Here is a 16,355-nt window from a genome sequence, read left to right as displayed (position 1 = left end):
AATAATAATAACAATACATTCATATTGGCTAATTCAATGAGAGCTTAGTGTGTGCCAAGCCCCATCCCAAGCCCTGTCCTTGTTTAAATTCATTTAATGCTCACAACCATCCTATGAGGTAGGTTCTCTTCTAAGCCCAATTTACAGTTGAGGAAACTGAGGCCAGCAAGCAAGGAAATAGATTGCCCAAGGCCACCCAGACGATAAGCCCCACACTCTTATCCACAAAACTATACATGCTTCCCGGTGGTTTTCCTCCTTCCTGATGCTTGAGATCAGATCTCTCTTACTCACCCAGCTCAGGGCCTGGCACGATGGAGCGTGTGTGCGTACTAAGTTCTTCAGTCATGTCCAACGCTGTGCGACCCTATGAAATATAGCAGTCCAAGCTCCACTGTCCATGGGATTCTCCAGGCAAAAATACTGGCAAGGTTTACCATGCCCTCCTCCAGGGGATCTTCCCCACCCAGAGAAGCTCTGTAAAACCTTTGTTAAATGAGTGAATGAATGGGTGGATAAATTCTGCCCACTGTGCTATCTTGACTATTCTTATGTGTTTGGTTCACCGAGAGTGCAGGCTTCGAGGATCCCAGCTGAACTCTGGAAGTAATGGTTCCAGGACCTCCCTGATTGTCCAGTGGTTAAGAATCTGCCTGCCAAAGCAGGGGACATGGGTTAGATCCCTAATCTGGGAAGATTCCACATGCCACAAGGCAACGAAGTCCATGCACCACAACTACTGAAGCCTGAGTGCCCTAGAGCCAGCGCTCAGCAACAAGAGAAGCCACGGCAATGAGGAGCCCGCCCACCACCGCTCCAGAGCCTGTGCTCAGCAACAAAGACTCCGGGCAGCCAAAAACTAATTAATTCATTAAAAAGATTACCGTCTCCAGCTTCCTACCGCGTGAAGGCCAAAAACTTGGTCCCTGCTCGGTCATTACAATGCAAGGGCTTGACCACTGTGACTAGGCCTGTTTCCCTTCCAACACCCTCCCCTCAGAGTCCTTGCTACAGCAGCTCATTCATGGCTCTGCTTTTCTGCTCTCTCTTGATTAAAAAAACAACAACAAAAACAGATACGTTCTATCTTCTATATATTCAGAGCAGGAAGGGCCCCAGCATCCCACCTCCAAATAAGCACCTCAAGCACATGCATTCACTGAGGGCACATGGAGGCCACAATTTTATCCAGAGTGAAAAACTCTATTCCAAGGCAGTGTGGTTGCTGTCTATTGTGAGGGCCTGTTGTTTAGTTGCAAAGTTGCGTCTGACTCTTTTGCGATCCCATGGACTATATAGCCCACCAGGCTCCTCTGTCCGTGGAATTCTCCAGGCAAGAATACTGGAGTGGGTTGAAATGTCCTTCTCCAGGGGATCTTCCCAACCCAGGGACTGAACCCACGTCTCCTGCATTACAGGCAGATTCTTTACCACTGAGCCACCAGGGAAGGCCCGTCAAGGGCCTGCAATGTGCTGGGTATCATATGGGTGCTTTTTGTATATCTGATCTCATTTAATCCTTCCAGCTCCAATGAGGTAGGCACTAAGACTGTCACTGGTTCAGTTGAGAAAACTGCCAAAAACACAGCTAGAAAAGGAGCAGAACCAGGATTCAGACTGAGGTAATTGGCCCAACCTTTACCAAACATACCCTGTCTTCCTCTATCCTTCCACAAGCCACCTGCAGCTTTCTTATCTTGCCCAGTGCTCTGAGCGTGGAGTCCATGTGGCTTCCTTCCTGTTATGTGTCCTTAGCACCCAGTGGGTGTGACCCACGGTGCAAGCAGTCATTGCAGAAGTTACTGTGATTCTGTGGACTGGAGGACCTGTCAGGAGGGACCACAGAACTCACATGGCTCTTGGCCTGAGCCCCCGTTACCGAGAGAAAGGAGGCTCTGGCCAAGGACTCTTGAGGGGGGAGAGAAATGCTGGGAGTAGACTCAGCTCTGGTCGGGACCCAAGCACCCTGCCCTCCCCGAGACATTGTGTGAGCAGGGCCAGGCCTCCAGATTCAGCCCCTCCCGCCCGCCCCAGCCAGGGTGGTGCTTATGGAGGAAGGACTTTAAATCCAGCTGCCAGACCCCTGAACGGGAGAGGCAGAGAGGACTGGCCACCATGCAGAGCTCCGGCAGTCTCCTGGCACATCTGCTGCTGCCACTGCTACTGCTGGGGGCTGCCCCAGGCCCCGCCGGCGCCCTCAGTGAAGATGAGAAACACGTGATGGTGGAACTGCACAACCTCTATCGAGCCCAGGTGTCCCCGCCGGCCACCAACATGCTGCGAATGGTGAGTGCAGCCCAGACCCCCGCCAACCCCTTCCTCCCCACGAGTGGAAGCTCCCTCGGATTCCTCTCTCCAGCCCCATAAGCGGTCTCATTATACAGATGAGCAGACTGAGGCTTAGAGGGACTTGCTGGCCCCTTGGGGGCTTGCAGGTCCCACACCTGGTAGAGCTGGGCTGGAAGTCCTGCTTCCTGACCCAGTGACCCCTTCCCAGCACCTCCTAAAATGCACATGCCCCTGGGAGAGGGAGCACAGGAAGCACCTAACACCTGGGTGAAATCATCTTTCAAATGCCCTCCAAGGAGATGAACAGAAAAAACAGGCAGCAGGATGGGAACCAGCACCCAGGGTAGGAGGGATGGACTAAGGAGGTGGGGTGAGAACAGGAACCAGAAGCAGAGAAGGCTCTGGATCACACACATAAAATTCTGCTCAACCACCCAACAGGCCAGTGATTCAGGGTGAGTCCCTTAACCTAGTGTGCGTGCGTGCGTGCTCAGTCGCTTCAGATGTGTCTGACTCCCGGCAATCCTGTGGACCATAGCCCACCAGGCTCCTCGGTACATGGGATTCTCCAGGCAAGAATACTGGAGTAGGTTGCCTTGCTCTCCTTCAGAGGATCTTCCCAACCCAAGGATCAAACCTGCGTCTCCTGCACTGCCGGCAGATTCTTCACCGCTGAGCCACCACAGAAGGCCCCTTAACCTAATAAAGATCCTCAGTTTCCCATCTGTAAAATGAGGTCATAATTAGAGCTCCATAAATATCAACATACACGTTTCCCTGGTGGCTCAGTGGTAAAGAATCCACCTGCCAACGCAGGAGACGCAAGAGATGCAGGTTCAATCCCTGGGACGGGAAGATCCCCTGGAGGAGGAAATGGGAACCCACTCCAGTATTCTTGCTGGGCCATGGACAGAGGAGCCTGGTGGGCTATAGAGTCCATGGAGTCACAAAGAGTCTGACACAACTTAGCTACTAAAACAACAACTAATATCAACATGACTGAACTCAAAGATAATATCGAATAGCAGGAAGTGAAATCTCAAAAAAAATATACATATTGACTTTTTAAGTAGAGTAGGGTATATTTGCATGAGGTTTAAAAACATGTAAAAAGTTCTATTGCAAACTGGTGGAGGACATATGCAGATGGACATACCTAAGGATGACAGAAGCCAGATTTGGGGAGGTAGTTACCACTGTCAGAGGGGGAGTTTTTTGATGCAGGGTTAGGGGGCAGGATGCTCAGGATTAAAAGAGAGAAAGTGAGCAATTGACCCCTTTCCTCCCCACCCCCGCCCCAAGGGCTAGGCCAGCCTATCTTCTCCAGTCGCCCTTAGGTGGGGAGCGGCGTCCAGAGTCCCTCAGCTGGTGCCGAAGAGCAAGGCTGCGCCTGTGGGGTCCAAGCCCAGAGTTCTAACAACTTTGTCCAACCTGGTTAAGTGACTCTGGGTGAAGTGACCTTCAAAAGCCTCTGTTTCCTGATCACATGGCGCTGGCAACCCCTGCCCTGGGGGTCAGACAGGAAGACCTGTGAGAAAGATCTACAGCTCCGCAGGTGCACACAGCAACTCCCTTCCCAGTTCTGTCGGCCTTGGCAACCGATAGGAGCTGCAGACAACAAATTAGGAGCCCCCGATGCTGGTACCAGGGCTTCCCTGGTGGCTCAGTTGGTAAAGAATCCACCTGCAATTTGGGAGACCTGGGTTCAATCCCTGGGTTGGGAAGATCCCCTGGAGGAGGGCGTGGCAACCCACTCCAGTATTCCTGCCTGGAGAATTCCATGGACAGAGGAGCCTGGCGGGCTCCGGTCCATGGGGTCTCAAAGAGTTGGATGCTACTGAGTGACTAAGCATAGCACAGATGGTGGTACCAGCTCTTCCTACAGTTCCCTGATTGAGGCCTGGAACTCACTGTTAGGGCTTGGTTTCCCCATCGGTAGGTTCCTGATTCCCTACATTCTTGCTGGCTGAGACTGGGGGCAACACAGGCTGGGATCTGCTTTGCAGTCAGAGGTGGACCTCAGGAGTGGGGCAACAGTTTCTGAAGCAGTTCAGGTACTGGCGAGATATGCTGCTGCCTGGTAGGAAGTGATCTGAGGAAGGGGGGATAAGGCTGGACTAGGACATAAGGCTAAATTTGGGACAAGGTTCAGGCTCAGCTTCAGCAGTGATAAATGCAAGACTCTGGAGTTAGATGGCCTGGGTTCACATTTGACTTTGCCTTTTATTAGCTGTGTGACCTCAGCCAAGTTACTTATCCTCTCTGTGCCCCAGCTGTAAATCAGAGATGACAACACTAACAATTCTCGTAGAGTGGTTGTAAGGACAAAATGAGTGACTATGTGTAAAGTACTTAGGACAGTGCCTGGCACACAGTAAGTGCTCAATAAGTGATACAGAAGAGGGAATGGATCCAGGGTGAGGCAGGTGGGTGTTATCATAGACTCTTCTCTCTCCCTCAGCCTCCAAGTCTAATTATCACCACTTTTACCTCCCAGAAGGCCCAACTATTCTTGAATTGCATCTCCTCTCACCTCCCACCATCTCTTTGACACAACCCTGCTTCAGTGTTTCTTTTCCCACGGACTTCTAGAACAGCCTCAACCTGCTTCCCCAGCCTCTGGCCTCTACAACCAGCATGAAGATCCAATACATTGGTCTGACCTTGCTCAAAACCCTTCCTTGGCTCCCATTGGCTCCCTGCTGCCTCCAGCTAAAGCCCCAGCCCCTGACGGGCCCTGCTCTGGGTGTCTGGCCTTACACACCTCTCCAGCCTTGCCTCCTGCACACTTTCTCCCTCTAACCCAGCAGCTGTCTTTCCCCCACCAAGACCTTGTTTCCCATCTCCACCCGTTGGCTCATGTTTTGCCTCAGCTCACGCTGCCTTTCCCCTCTCCACCTGGCCAGTGCCTTACTTTTTAACACCTAGCTTCATGTTTCCTTCTCCATCCTCGTGCATGCATGCTCTGTCGCTCAGTCATGTATGACTCTTTGCGACCCCATGGGCCTGCCAGGCTCCTCTCTCCATGGGATTCTCCAGGCAAGAATCGTGGTGTAGGTTTCCATGCCCTCCTCTAGTCTCCATCCTCAGGTTGGGCTAAATGGCCCTCTCTGGTAAGGGTTAGGCCATTGGATAGCTGTCAGTGACTACATAGTGGCCTAATTAATGGTTTATAACACTGAAATCTTGGGCTTCTTAGTTCTGGCCGTCACCCCAGGGCTGGCATAGTGCCCAGGACTGTTGAATGAATGAAGGAGTGAATGAATGGACTTGCTCTCAGAGGTGACCAACTGGCTACTGTGGGTGGGTGTTGTGACCCTTGAGCCTCTCCACAAGGGTCTCTGGACAACTGACAAGCCTTAAGACCCACAGGAGTGACTTTCTAACGGTGGGGCTCAAGGCATCTAATTGGAACAGAAATTACAGCCAAGGTCTGTAGAGGAGCCAGCTTTGAGCAGGGCTGTGTCGCAGTCATTAACAGCGGACAAATGTCTTCTGAGCACCTGCTCTATGCCGGCCACCCTGAAGGAGCTTACGGTCTAGTCTGGAGCCCCGAAGGTCATCCCAGGCACCCTGAGCCTCGTCCCCCAGCACCCTGTCCCTTTCCCGCTCCCTGTTCTCCACCACTCCCCATTTGCGAGAACCTCAGAAACCAGTGACTTGGGACAAAAATGCCCGCAGACGGGGAGGGGATTCACCAAAAAGTTATAGTGGTAGAGCTATCCAGCCAGGGTTGCCATTCCTACCCCAGGCAGCTGCTCTTGAGAACCGGGTCGTGTGTTGGGGGAGGAGTGGGTGTGACCACACGGCCCCCTCCCTTCAGGGTCACCCACGCTCTTGGCCCTTTATGGGCCGTCTGGCTCCTGCAGCTGGCGGGGCCCCCAGAGGGTGGAGCAAGAGTTGCTGCCAGGCCATCCATTTCCAGGAGAGGCCAAGGACAAAGTTTAATGGGATCCAGGCTTCCCTCCTCAATCCTTTGGTCAGATGCCTCGTTAATTCCCTCTTCCCACCCACCCTGGGCCTGTCCTCCCTGCCAGGGACACAAAACCTCTGAGGCACCCTAACCTGAAATGCCCCCTCCTACCATCTCACTGGAGGTCCCCACTGGAGAATCCTGCCTTTGGGACTAGATAGCTCTCTGGGCCACTAAAGCTCTGAAATCCTTCTCTCAGTGAGCATCGCACAGAGATACTTCACTTTCTTGGGGAAAGTGGTTGTCTAGTTGACAAGAGAGCAATTGGGAGGACAGCCTGGAACTAGAAAAGCCATGGAGGCCGGGTTATCCCAAGGGGAGTGTGTGAAAGTGGTAGTCGCTCAGTCGTGTCTGACTCTTTGCGACCCCATGGACGGTAGCGCTTCAGGCTCCTCTGTCCACGGAATTCTCCAGGCAAGAATACTGGTGTGGTTTGCCAGGGGAGCTTCTTCAGGGAATCCCCTCCTCCAGGGGATATTCCCGACCCAGGGGTCAAACTCAGGTCTACTGCATTGCAAGCAGATTTTTAACCATCTGAGCCACGGAGAGTGGGAGGTTAAAGGGGAGTGCTGGCCCCTCAGTCAGATTTCTGGTGGGTGGGTAGAGGGAACAGAATGGCTGAATAAACCACCCAGCCCCGGAACATCTCACTGGACATCTGGTGTGTCAGAACAGTTCAGACAGCCCTGACAGGGCATCAGCACCCACCTTTCATGTAGACGGATATTAGTATTAATTAATAATTCCACTGTCAAAAACATCATCCCATTTATTCCTCCCGAAGGCCCGTCTGAGTTCAGAACGATAGGCAATCTGTCTAAAACTACACAGCTGGGGAACAGTCCCAAGTTTGGCTAACTCCTCCTGACCTGGGGTGCCACCCTCCCACCTCCCCACAGAAGCCCACCGGGACCAGAGTTCTGCTCCAGATCACAGCCGAGAGTCACCCCACAAGGAGGGGGAGGGTCTTCCTCCTCCAGAGGGCCCCCCAGGACACCCTCAACCTTTTTTTCTCACCCCCACAGAATCGTAGGCATCCTCCCCTCCCCTCTCCCACCCTCCTCTCCCACCTCCCCTGAGCCCGAGGCGTCCTCATCTCCCTGATCCCTGACCTGCCCCTGCAGAGGTGGGACGAGGAGCTGGCCGCCTTTGCCAAGGCCTACGCGCAGCAGTGCGTGTGGGGCCACAACAAGGAGCGAGGGCGACGCGGCGAGAACCTGTTTGCCATCACGGGCGAGGGTCTGGACGTGCCGCTGGCCATGGAGGAGTGGCACCACGAGCGCGAGCACTACAACCTCAGCGCCATCAGCTGCGCTGCGGGCCAGATGTGCGGCCACTACACGCAGGTGAGGGGCTGGCCGGGAGGGCGGGGCCCGCGGCGATGGGGCGGGGCCCGCGGCAATGGGGCGGGGCCGCACGGCGATGGGCGGGGTCACCTCTCCCCTCAGGTAGATCCCCGGAGCCCCTAAACCCCGCTTCCATCCTTCATAAAAGTCGTCTCTCCACAGCCATTCGGGTGTTGTCCAGGCCCCCAAAGAAGTTCTGTTTCTCACACACCATCTTTAGTTGTTTGTCTCGTTTGAAAACTTAGGCGCACCCCGTCCCCCGGCCTCCCGGTCCTGAAGACACCTGAATTAGGTATTCCTAAGCCTCTCTCCCAGAGAAGGCAACGGCACCCCACTCCAGCGCTCTTGCCTGGAAAATCGCATGGACGGAGGAGCCTGGTGGGCTGCGGTCCATCGGGTCGCGAAGAGTCGGACACGACTGAGCGACTTCACTTTCACTTTTCACTTTCATGCATTGGAGAAGGAAATGGCAACCCACTCCATTGTTCTTGCCTAGAGAATCCCAAGGACGGGGGAGCCTGGTGGGCTGCCGTCTATGGGGTCGCATAGAGTCGGACACGACTGAAGTGACTTAGCAGCAGCAGCAAGCCTCTCTCCTGGAGGATAGTTACTGTACCAGGCGATCCTGACCAAAGTCTAAACTATCTTGTCCTCTGGCCGAGGTTACACACAGCTGTTGGCCCCAGCAGTAAACACATCCCTCCTTTCTCCTGTCTCTCTCTTACTGTCCCTCTTTTGTCCTTTCTCAGAGTTGTCTAGGTTGCTTCTTCTAATCTGCCAGGGACTGATAAAGCAAATACACAATCTTACTTTTGTCTTTAAAAACAACATGAAAAATAAGAGAATCAGTTCAGTCGCTCAGTCGTGTCCGACTCTTTGTGACCCCATGGACTGCAGCACGACAGGCTTCCCTGTCCATCACCAACTTCCAGAGCTTGTTCAAACTCATGTCCGTTGAGTCAGTGATGCCATCTAACTGTCTCATCCTCTGTTGTCCCCTTCTCCTCCCGCCTTCAATCTTTCCCAGCATCAGGGTCTTTTCCAATACGTCAGTTTTTCCATCAGGTGGCCAAAGTACTTGTAGCTTCAGCCTCAGCATCAGTCCTTCCAATTAATATTCAGGACTGATTTCCTTTAGGATGGACCGGTTGGATCTCCTTGCAGTCCAAGGGACTCTCAAGAGTCTTCTTCAACACCATAGTTCAAAAGCATCAATTCTTCATGCTCAGCTTTCTTTAAGGTCCAACTCTCACTTCCATGCATGACTACTGGAAATACCTTAGCTTTGACTAGATGGCCCTTTGTCGGCAAAGGAATGTCTCTGCTTTTTAATATGCTGTCTAGGTTGGTCATAGCTTTTCTCCCAAGGAGCAGTTGTCTTTTAATTTCATGGCTGCAGTCACCATCTGCAATGATTTTGGAGCCCAAGAAAATAAAGTCTGTCACTGTTTCTGTTGTTTCCCCATCTATTTGCCATGAAGTGACAGGACCAGATGCCATAATCTTAGTTTTTTGAATGTTGAGTTTTAAGCTAGCTTCTAATAATTTTAAAATAAGAGAATAATAATAAATAAATAAAAATTTAGATAAGAGACTACATGGTCACAGAGTGAAGGTTTCAGAGAGCCTTCTGAGAGTATTTCCTGACTCTTGCAGTCACTCATTGCTTTACTGCATTTTGAAAGTTTGCATTTGCACACAAGGGGTGTAGGGGGGTGTGTAGAGGAATTAACATTAGTGTTATTGAATTCTTTTTTTTTCTCCTCCCAATGATCTTTTGTTGTTCAAACAATAACACGACAAATTTTTTTTAAAAGAAAAGGAAATGAACCAGCCACCTTCCCACCCATATCCACCAGTTCCTCTTTCCAGTGTTCCTTTTGGGTGGTATTTTTAGTGCTGATCTTTAGGGAAGGAAATCCCAACATCACCCATCCATATCAGGAAGTTGCGAAACCCCAGCCCTCCCTGCCCTCTTTCCCCTCCCACACGCCCATACATATATCCACCTGCAGGAATTGCTGGCAGAAGCCAGCAGGAGGGGCCTGCCCCACCTCCACCCCTGTGTTCTCTAAGGCTGAGTGCATGGCACTCTAGGGTCATTTCTGCCTGGCAGATGCTCAACAGTGGTACCTAGGGAACTCTCAGCTGAGTCAAGCCGCAAGACCCCAATCCTGGGAAGTTATGCAGAGTTAACAGTGAGAGCCCGATCTTACCACACAAAAAATCCAAACAAACAAACAAACAAGGAAACTGGCTTCAGATTGAGTGACTTCTTGGCAGACTGAAATTAGAAATAGCAAAGGGAGCTATATTGGCTTGTTTCAGCCAATGGCAGTGCATAAAGGTTGTTTTGATTTGTTGCTAATGTTTAAGATTCTCCCATTTAAGATTCATTCCTTTGTTACGTCCCTTGTTTAAAACGTAAGGGACTCTAGGAAGAGCCCACAGGAAGAATTCATGAGGGTCCGTCAAAGGGGAAGGTGTTCAGAGGGATGGAGTCCTGGTGAAACAGTGTGTGTGGTTGGTTGAGAGTAGAACTGCTTGGGACAGTTTTGTCCTGAAGCTGTGTATCCTTGGGAATTTGGCTCTTACATACAGGGTTTCTCCTCTCTCACGCACGGAAGGCTGATGTAGAGAGACGCTAGCTAGGAGCCATCTTGCCCAGGCTAAACTGTTGGATTTGCCTTCCTTCAGGTGGTCTGGGCCAAGACAGAGAGGATTGGCTGTGGTTCCCACTTCTGTGAGAAGCTCCAGGGCGTTGGGGAGACCCACATCCACTTGCTGGTTTGCAACTATGAGCCCCCGTGAGTGGGGTAGGGAGCCCTGGGGGAAGGGGGTGGGCAAGAGCCAAGGGGAGGGCTGGGCTGGACACAGTCTCAGGAAGAGGAAGCAGGCTGATCTAGGGCCCGTCTCCTGGGGAGCTATGAGGGCACCGGTGGAGTCTGATCTCATCGGTCCAGCAAGTTAGTTCAGGGTGAGTAAGAGCCAGGGAGCACTTCCAGACAAGGCTTGTGTGTGAGGGATAGGGTCCGCGGTTGGCCGGGACCCCGCCCCCAGCGTTCTTCTCGCCTCCTGCAGGGGGAACGTGAAGGGCCAGAGGCCCTACCAAGAGGGGACTCCGTGCTCCCAGTGTCCCTTGGGCTACCACTGCAAAAACTCCCTTTGTGGTGAGTCTGGTTGGTATGGGGGGGCGTGGCACTGGGGGAGGAAGGTGAGGCAGGGGGATACCCACTGGATGGTCTAGAGCTTCCTGAGGCCCCAGAGCAGCTGTGTGGGCCACGGGAGGAACCCTCAGCAGCCCCAATGCATCCAGGTTCCCAAGCCCACTTGGCCCGCTTTGCCCTCCTTGCATACCCACTTTGGCACCCTGGCATTCCAAGTGACCAACTTCCTACCCTCCAAGCAGAGGGTGGAGGAGTTGGGGGCTCCCCAAGCAAGTGCAGGGGTGGGGGTGGAGGTGTGTGGATAGATGGGTGATCAGAGGGACCAGGGCCTGAGACGCAATGGGTGTGCTAGGAACAGTAATCCAGCTGAAGTCCCCTATAAAAGTGGAAGTGTGAGTGTGGAGAGAGGAAGACTTGGACAAGGCAGTGGATGGAGGGGCAAATGTCAATCACAAGAAACAATGATGAGGGACATATTCACTGGAGAGGGTGCGTGCATGTTGTGTGTGTGTGTGTGTGTGTGTGTGTGTGTGTGTCTTCACAGTATATTTGGTCTCCTCACCTTGATTGTGGTGGGGTGAGAAATGCAGGATCCTGTTTGCAGCACTAATGCCAGGCCTTGCCTCTCTTCTCAGAACCCATCAGAGGCCAGGAAGAGGCTCAGGATTTGTCTTCCCTGGTAATTGAGGCACCATCTTCCCTAGCAACAGAAGCCTCAAGCTCTAAGAAAGAGGGGATCGATTCTTCCTTAGCAACAGAACCTCCACCCCTCTTGGTAACAGAGGTCTCAAGCTCCCTGGCAACAAATGTTCTATCTTCTGTAGAAACCAAGGCCCCATCTTCCTTAGTAACGGAAAACTCCCCTTCCACGGCAACAGAGACTTCACTTTCCTTAGCAACTAAGGTCCCTTCCGTTTTGGCCACTCACAGCCCGCTCTCCTTGGATAAGAGGCCAGCTACCCTCCTCCCCAAATCAACCCATGATCCCACCCCCAAATCGGCAGACAAAGAGGCCAGCAGTACAAGAATGCCTTCCAGGATCCCGGAGAGTTCTCTGCACCCCAAGATATCCTTGATGGGGACACGGGAGCCGCTACCCCTCTCCCAGGAGGAGGGTGAGGCTGAGGCCGAGTTGCTTCATTCCAGTGAGATCTTGGCCTCAGTCTTTCCAGCCCAGGACAAGCCAGGTGAGCCGCAGACCACATCGAAGCACAAAGGGCACTCCTCTTCCAAGTCCCTGTCCAACTCCCCCAGCGCCTCTGCCACCGCCAACGCCATGGGTGGGCGTACCCTGGCCTTGCAGTCCTCCTTACCAGGTAAGGCCTGTAGCGCCCATCCTACCTCCCCTCCGAGCTGCAGAATGTCAGCACCCTGCTGGAGCATAGGCAGTGTGGGCAAGGCGGGGTGTGCACCCCACAAGTAAGAGCTTCCTCCCTGGCTGCTGGGTCCCCACGTGTGTGCCAGGTAGGGTGGGCGGGAGGGCAGGGAGAGACGTCCAGGCTGAGGCCAAGCCTCTCCCTTCCTGCAGATGCAGAGGGCTCTGGAAAGCATGGCTTCAGGTCAGGGTCAAATGCAAGCCCTGGGCACATCGGGGGCCTCCTCCTGGGACTGCTGCTACTGCTTCCCCTGGTGTTGGCTGGAACCTTCTGAAGGTGTCACCACTCAAAGGCAAGGCCTCACGTGGGGATCCCTCGCCTCTGGATTGTTTTCCTCCAATAAGAGACCGCAGTTTCCTGGGAGGTCCTCTCTGGGACCCAGCAACCCTCCTTCACCCCAGCCAGACCCCAGGCCAGAGGCCTTGTGCCCACAGGAGGCCTCTACAGGGCCAACCCATGGCGCTGCCCGAGTGCCTCTGCCTCTGGGCAGGTGCACCCCTTAGCCAGCTGCAGGTGGCTCTGAGCACGTTCCTGTGGCGTCAGGGACCAGCTCTCCAGGTGTCTTGTGGGCACAGACCCGCTCTTCCATGAACAGGTCTCAGGGCTTCCCAGGGACCCCCTCGGCCCCTTCCAGTCCCCTGGCCTCTCCCTTGGGCCACTGGAGCCTGGACCTGTTCCCAGGGGTGCTTCCTGCCTTCTCAGGGTGAAGAGGTCAGCCGTCCTCCAGCCATCTCCCCTACCCTGGCCCCAGCCCTTCCCAAACGAGACACTTCATGGCCGAAGTCCCTCTGGAAGGGAAAGGCTGTGGGGCATCTGCCTGATCCACACCTCTCTGGGGGCACAGGGCCTGGCTGCCGTGAGCTGATTGCTGCCTGCTGACTGCACACATCACCTGGGCCGCTCCGGTTCCTCCCTTCTCAGTCTGGGGGTGGGGCGGTGGGGGTGATGATTCTGGGGAGGTCTCTGCATGCCTTGGCCTTGGGTTGTCTGCCGAGGCAAGATAAGGGTTCTCCCTGAGTGTCCCCCCTCCCCGAACTTGCCTGTTTAGCTGGCAGGGGGTTCTGAGAGGCAGATGAAGGACAAGCCCCATCTGAGAGGGGTTCTACAGGAGGGTGGGGAGCAGGGACCCGGGAAGGGAGGTGGCCCCTGACTCCTGAATAAAAGCCTGTGTATGAGCGCCGGTCTCCGTGCTTGTGAAGGGTGGGGGGCAGGGGAGGACTCCACTAGGGGCCCTGGGAGACTCACCTCTTCTGCTGCTGACCCACAACAACCGTTCCCTCTTCTTCACACCCCATCTCCCCCAAACACTCCATTGAGTTCTTTGAAGCACCTTTCCAACTGCACACCCCCTCCAACAAAAAAACCTTCAGGTAGCTGGCGGGAGGTAGACAGGGCCAAGGGGAGGCCAGGGGCATTGGGCCGACTCTCCCAGGAGTGGTGGAGCCCAGTTGGGCTCGTGACCCAAGATGGGAGCAGCACACAACCTCTTCTCGGGGGTGCTGCTGCCCAGGCCCGTCCTGGACGCAAGGTCAGCAACATACCTCAGGGATGGCTGGGCCAACCCCTGGGACGTGGAGGAGTCCTGAGAAAAGGCTCTGGATTCCCAGACACCTGTCTCCCCCTGACACTGCCCCGAGGAATCAGGAGACAAGTGTGTGTGCGTAGAGCTCACAACGGTAGGTGACGAGGGCAGCTCGGGACCCAACTGGGGCTGGTGGGAAGGGGCAGGCAACCGTCTCCAGGCAAAGCGGGCTGTGAAACAGTTAAATAGGAAATCTGTCCAGAGCTGCACACTGCATGTGTGTATGTATGTGTATGTATACACACATATATTTATATATCTATATACATACACACATATGTGATATATATAAAGGAATAACTCATAGAACATAAAATTCACTGATTTATAGTTATCACTCAATGGTTTTTAGTATATTCACAGGGTTATGCAACTATCACAATTTTAGAACATTTTTATCACCCCAAACAAAAACTCCATACCTGTCAACAGTCCCTTTCTCCTTTCTTCCACCCGCCAGCCCCTCCCCTAAACAACCACTCATCTACTGTCTCTATGGATTTGTCTATTCTGACATTTTGTATAAAGAGAATCATGGAATATGTGGGCTTTTGTATCTGGCTCCTTTCACTTAGCATATGTTCAAGGTTCATCCATGTAGCATGAAATAGTACTGTATTCCTTCTGATTACCAAGTAATATTCCTTTATGTGAAATATAACTTCATCTATTCATCAATTGGTAGACACTGGGTGTGTTCTACAATTTGGCTATTGTAAATGCTGCTGCTGTAAACATTCATGTACAAGTTTTTGTATGGTCACACGTCTTCATTTCTCTTGGGTACATGCTAGGAGTGGTATCATATGGTTAACTCTGGTCATATAGTAACTCTATGTTTCATTCTTTCAGGTACTGCCAAAGACTACTTTCCAAAGTGACTGCACCATTTTACAATCCCACCAGCAATGTACAAGGGTTTCAGTTTCTCCACATTGCCAACACTTGTCTTTTTTGATTATGGTCATTGTAGCAAGCATGAAGTAGCATCCTGCTGTGGTTTGGGTTTTCATCTCCCTGATGGCTACTGATGTTGACCATTTTTCCATGAGCTTAGTGGCCATCTGGGTAGTTTTCTTTGGAGAAATGTCTACTCAAGTCTTTTGCCCATTTTTTAACTGGGGTATTTGTCTTTTGAGTTGTAGGGATTCCTTATATATTCTAGATACAAATCCCCTATCAGATAAATGATTTGCAAACATTTTTTATTCTATGGGTTTTCTTGATGGTATCCTTCAAAGTTGCTCATTTTGATGACTTCTGACATCAATGTTTTTCCTTTGTTATTTGTGCTTTTGGTGTTATATCTAAGAAACTCTTCCCTAATCCAAGGTTATGGAGATTTATGCCTATTTTTAAGAGTTTTATAGTTAATTGTGTGAATTAAAATGTAAACATTTATTTCTAGACTGTCAATCATATTCCATCGATTTATGTCTCTTTATGCTATTACCTACCACACCATCTTCATTACCGGAGTATTGCAGTTAAGTTTTAAAATTGGTAAATATAAGTCCTCCAACTTTGATTTTTTTTTCAAGATTGTTTAGGCTATTCTACATCCCTTGAATTTCCATAAGTTTTAGGACCAGCTTGTCAAATTTCTGTGAATTTTTATAGGGATTATGTAATCCATCATTTTAGCAATATTAAGGCTTCCAATCCAAGAACATGCGCTGTCTCGTCACTTATTTAGGTTTTCTTTACTTTCCTTCAACAATGTTTTATAGTTTTCAAAATAAAAACTTTGTAATTCTTTTGTTAAATTTGTTTATAAGTATTTTATTTTTATGCTATTGTAAATGAGACTGTTTCATTGATTTCATTTCATTCTGATTACAAGCATATAGAAATACAATCAAATTTATATACCACAACCTTGTTGAATTCATTTATTAGTTATAACAGCATTTTTAGTGGCTTCCTTAGGATTTCCTATATACACTATCATGTCATCTGCAGTTTTACTTCTGCCTTCTAACCCAGATAACTTTTCATTTTCTTGCCTAACTGCCCTGACTAGACCCTCCAGTACAATGTCAAGTAATGGTAAGAGCAGTTTTTTCTTATTCCTGATCTTAACGGGGAAAACATTCCACCATCTGGTAAAATATTGACTATGGGTTTTTTCATAGATGCCGTTTATCAGGTCGGGGAAGCTCTCTTCTTAGGTTTTTAAATGTTTTCTTCATGAATGGATGTTGACTTTTGTTGAACACTGTGCCTATTGAGATGATCATGTGGTTTTGTTCCTTCTGTGGTGAGAATGCACTAATTGATTTTCAGAGGCTGACCCTGCTTGCCTTCCTGAGGTGGGAAGGGCATCTCTGCCTTCATGAGCCTGTTTTCTCAAGCAAGTCCCAAGTCCTGTGAGGTGCTCAGCTGAGGCAGTCTCAGGGCAGAGCCAGCGGGTGGAGGCCTAAGCCATCCTCCTCCGTTTTGGGGTGGGATCTGCCGGCGTCCCCCCAGTAAACAGCACATGTGTCCACAGCCTTCAGGAAATCTGTCATGTCAGGGACCTCTTTGGAAATTCTTGGGAAATAACTGAAGCCAAGAGATGGCATCCCAGAGTAGACAGGCAGGGCTGTGACAACTGGCCTGGAGTACGGGTGGCTGGGAGAG

At 51.5% G+C, this 16,355-nt stretch overlaps 1 protein-coding gene across 3 annotated transcripts; it reads left to right on the top strand.

The window, feature by feature from the left end:
* Positions 1 to 2,072: 2,072 nt before the first annotated feature.
* PI16 (peptidase inhibitor 16) lies at positions 2,073 to 15,610 on the top strand. 3 transcript variants are annotated; one of them, XM_020912548.2, is made up of 7 exons: positions 2,073 to 2,286; positions 7,387 to 7,608; positions 10,306 to 10,415; positions 10,690 to 10,778; positions 11,411 to 12,091; positions 12,304 to 12,443; positions 12,996 to 15,610. In XM_020912548.2, exons 1-6 carry the CDS (start codon positions 2,116 to 2,118, stop codon positions 12,423 to 12,425), a joined length of 1,395 nt encoding a protein of 464 aa, XP_020768207.2. In that variant the 5' UTR covers positions 2,073 to 2,115; the 3' UTR covers positions 12,426 to 12,443; positions 12,996 to 15,610. The 3 variants fall into 3 exon arrangements, with proteins under 3 accessions (XP_020768207.2, XP_020768206.2, XP_020768205.2); XM_020912547.2 differs by having other exon boundaries at positions 2,074 to 2,286; positions 14,586 to 15,610; XM_020912546.2 differs by having other exon boundaries at positions 2,074 to 2,286; positions 12,854 to 15,610.
* The last annotated feature ends 745 nt before the right edge of the window (positions 15,611 to 16,355 follow it).

This window comes from Odocoileus virginianus, chromosome 27 (assembly GCF_023699985.2).
Source record: "Odocoileus virginianus isolate 20LAN1187 ecotype Illinois chromosome 27, Ovbor_1.2, whole genome shotgun sequence".
NCBI classification, from domain to species: domain Eukaryota; kingdom Metazoa; phylum Chordata; class Mammalia; order Artiodactyla; family Cervidae; genus Odocoileus; species Odocoileus virginianus.
The sequence above is the reverse complement of the archived record's forward strand: the minus strand, read 5'-3'. Positions and strand labels throughout refer to the sequence as shown.

Coding starts and splice junctions, on each gene's coding strand:
- PI16 (XM_020912548.2), top strand. CDS start 2,116: ATGCAGAGCTCCGGCAGTCTCCTGGCACATCTGCTGCTGCCACTGCTA. Junction 7,609..10,305: donor TGTGCGGCCACTACACGCAG/GTGAGGGGCTGG, acceptor GCCTTCCTTCAG/GTGGTCTGGGCCAAGACAGA. Junction 10,779..11,410: donor CTGCAAAAACTCCCTTTGTG/GTGAGTCTGGTT, acceptor CTCTCTTCTCAG/AACCCATCAGAGGCCAGGAA.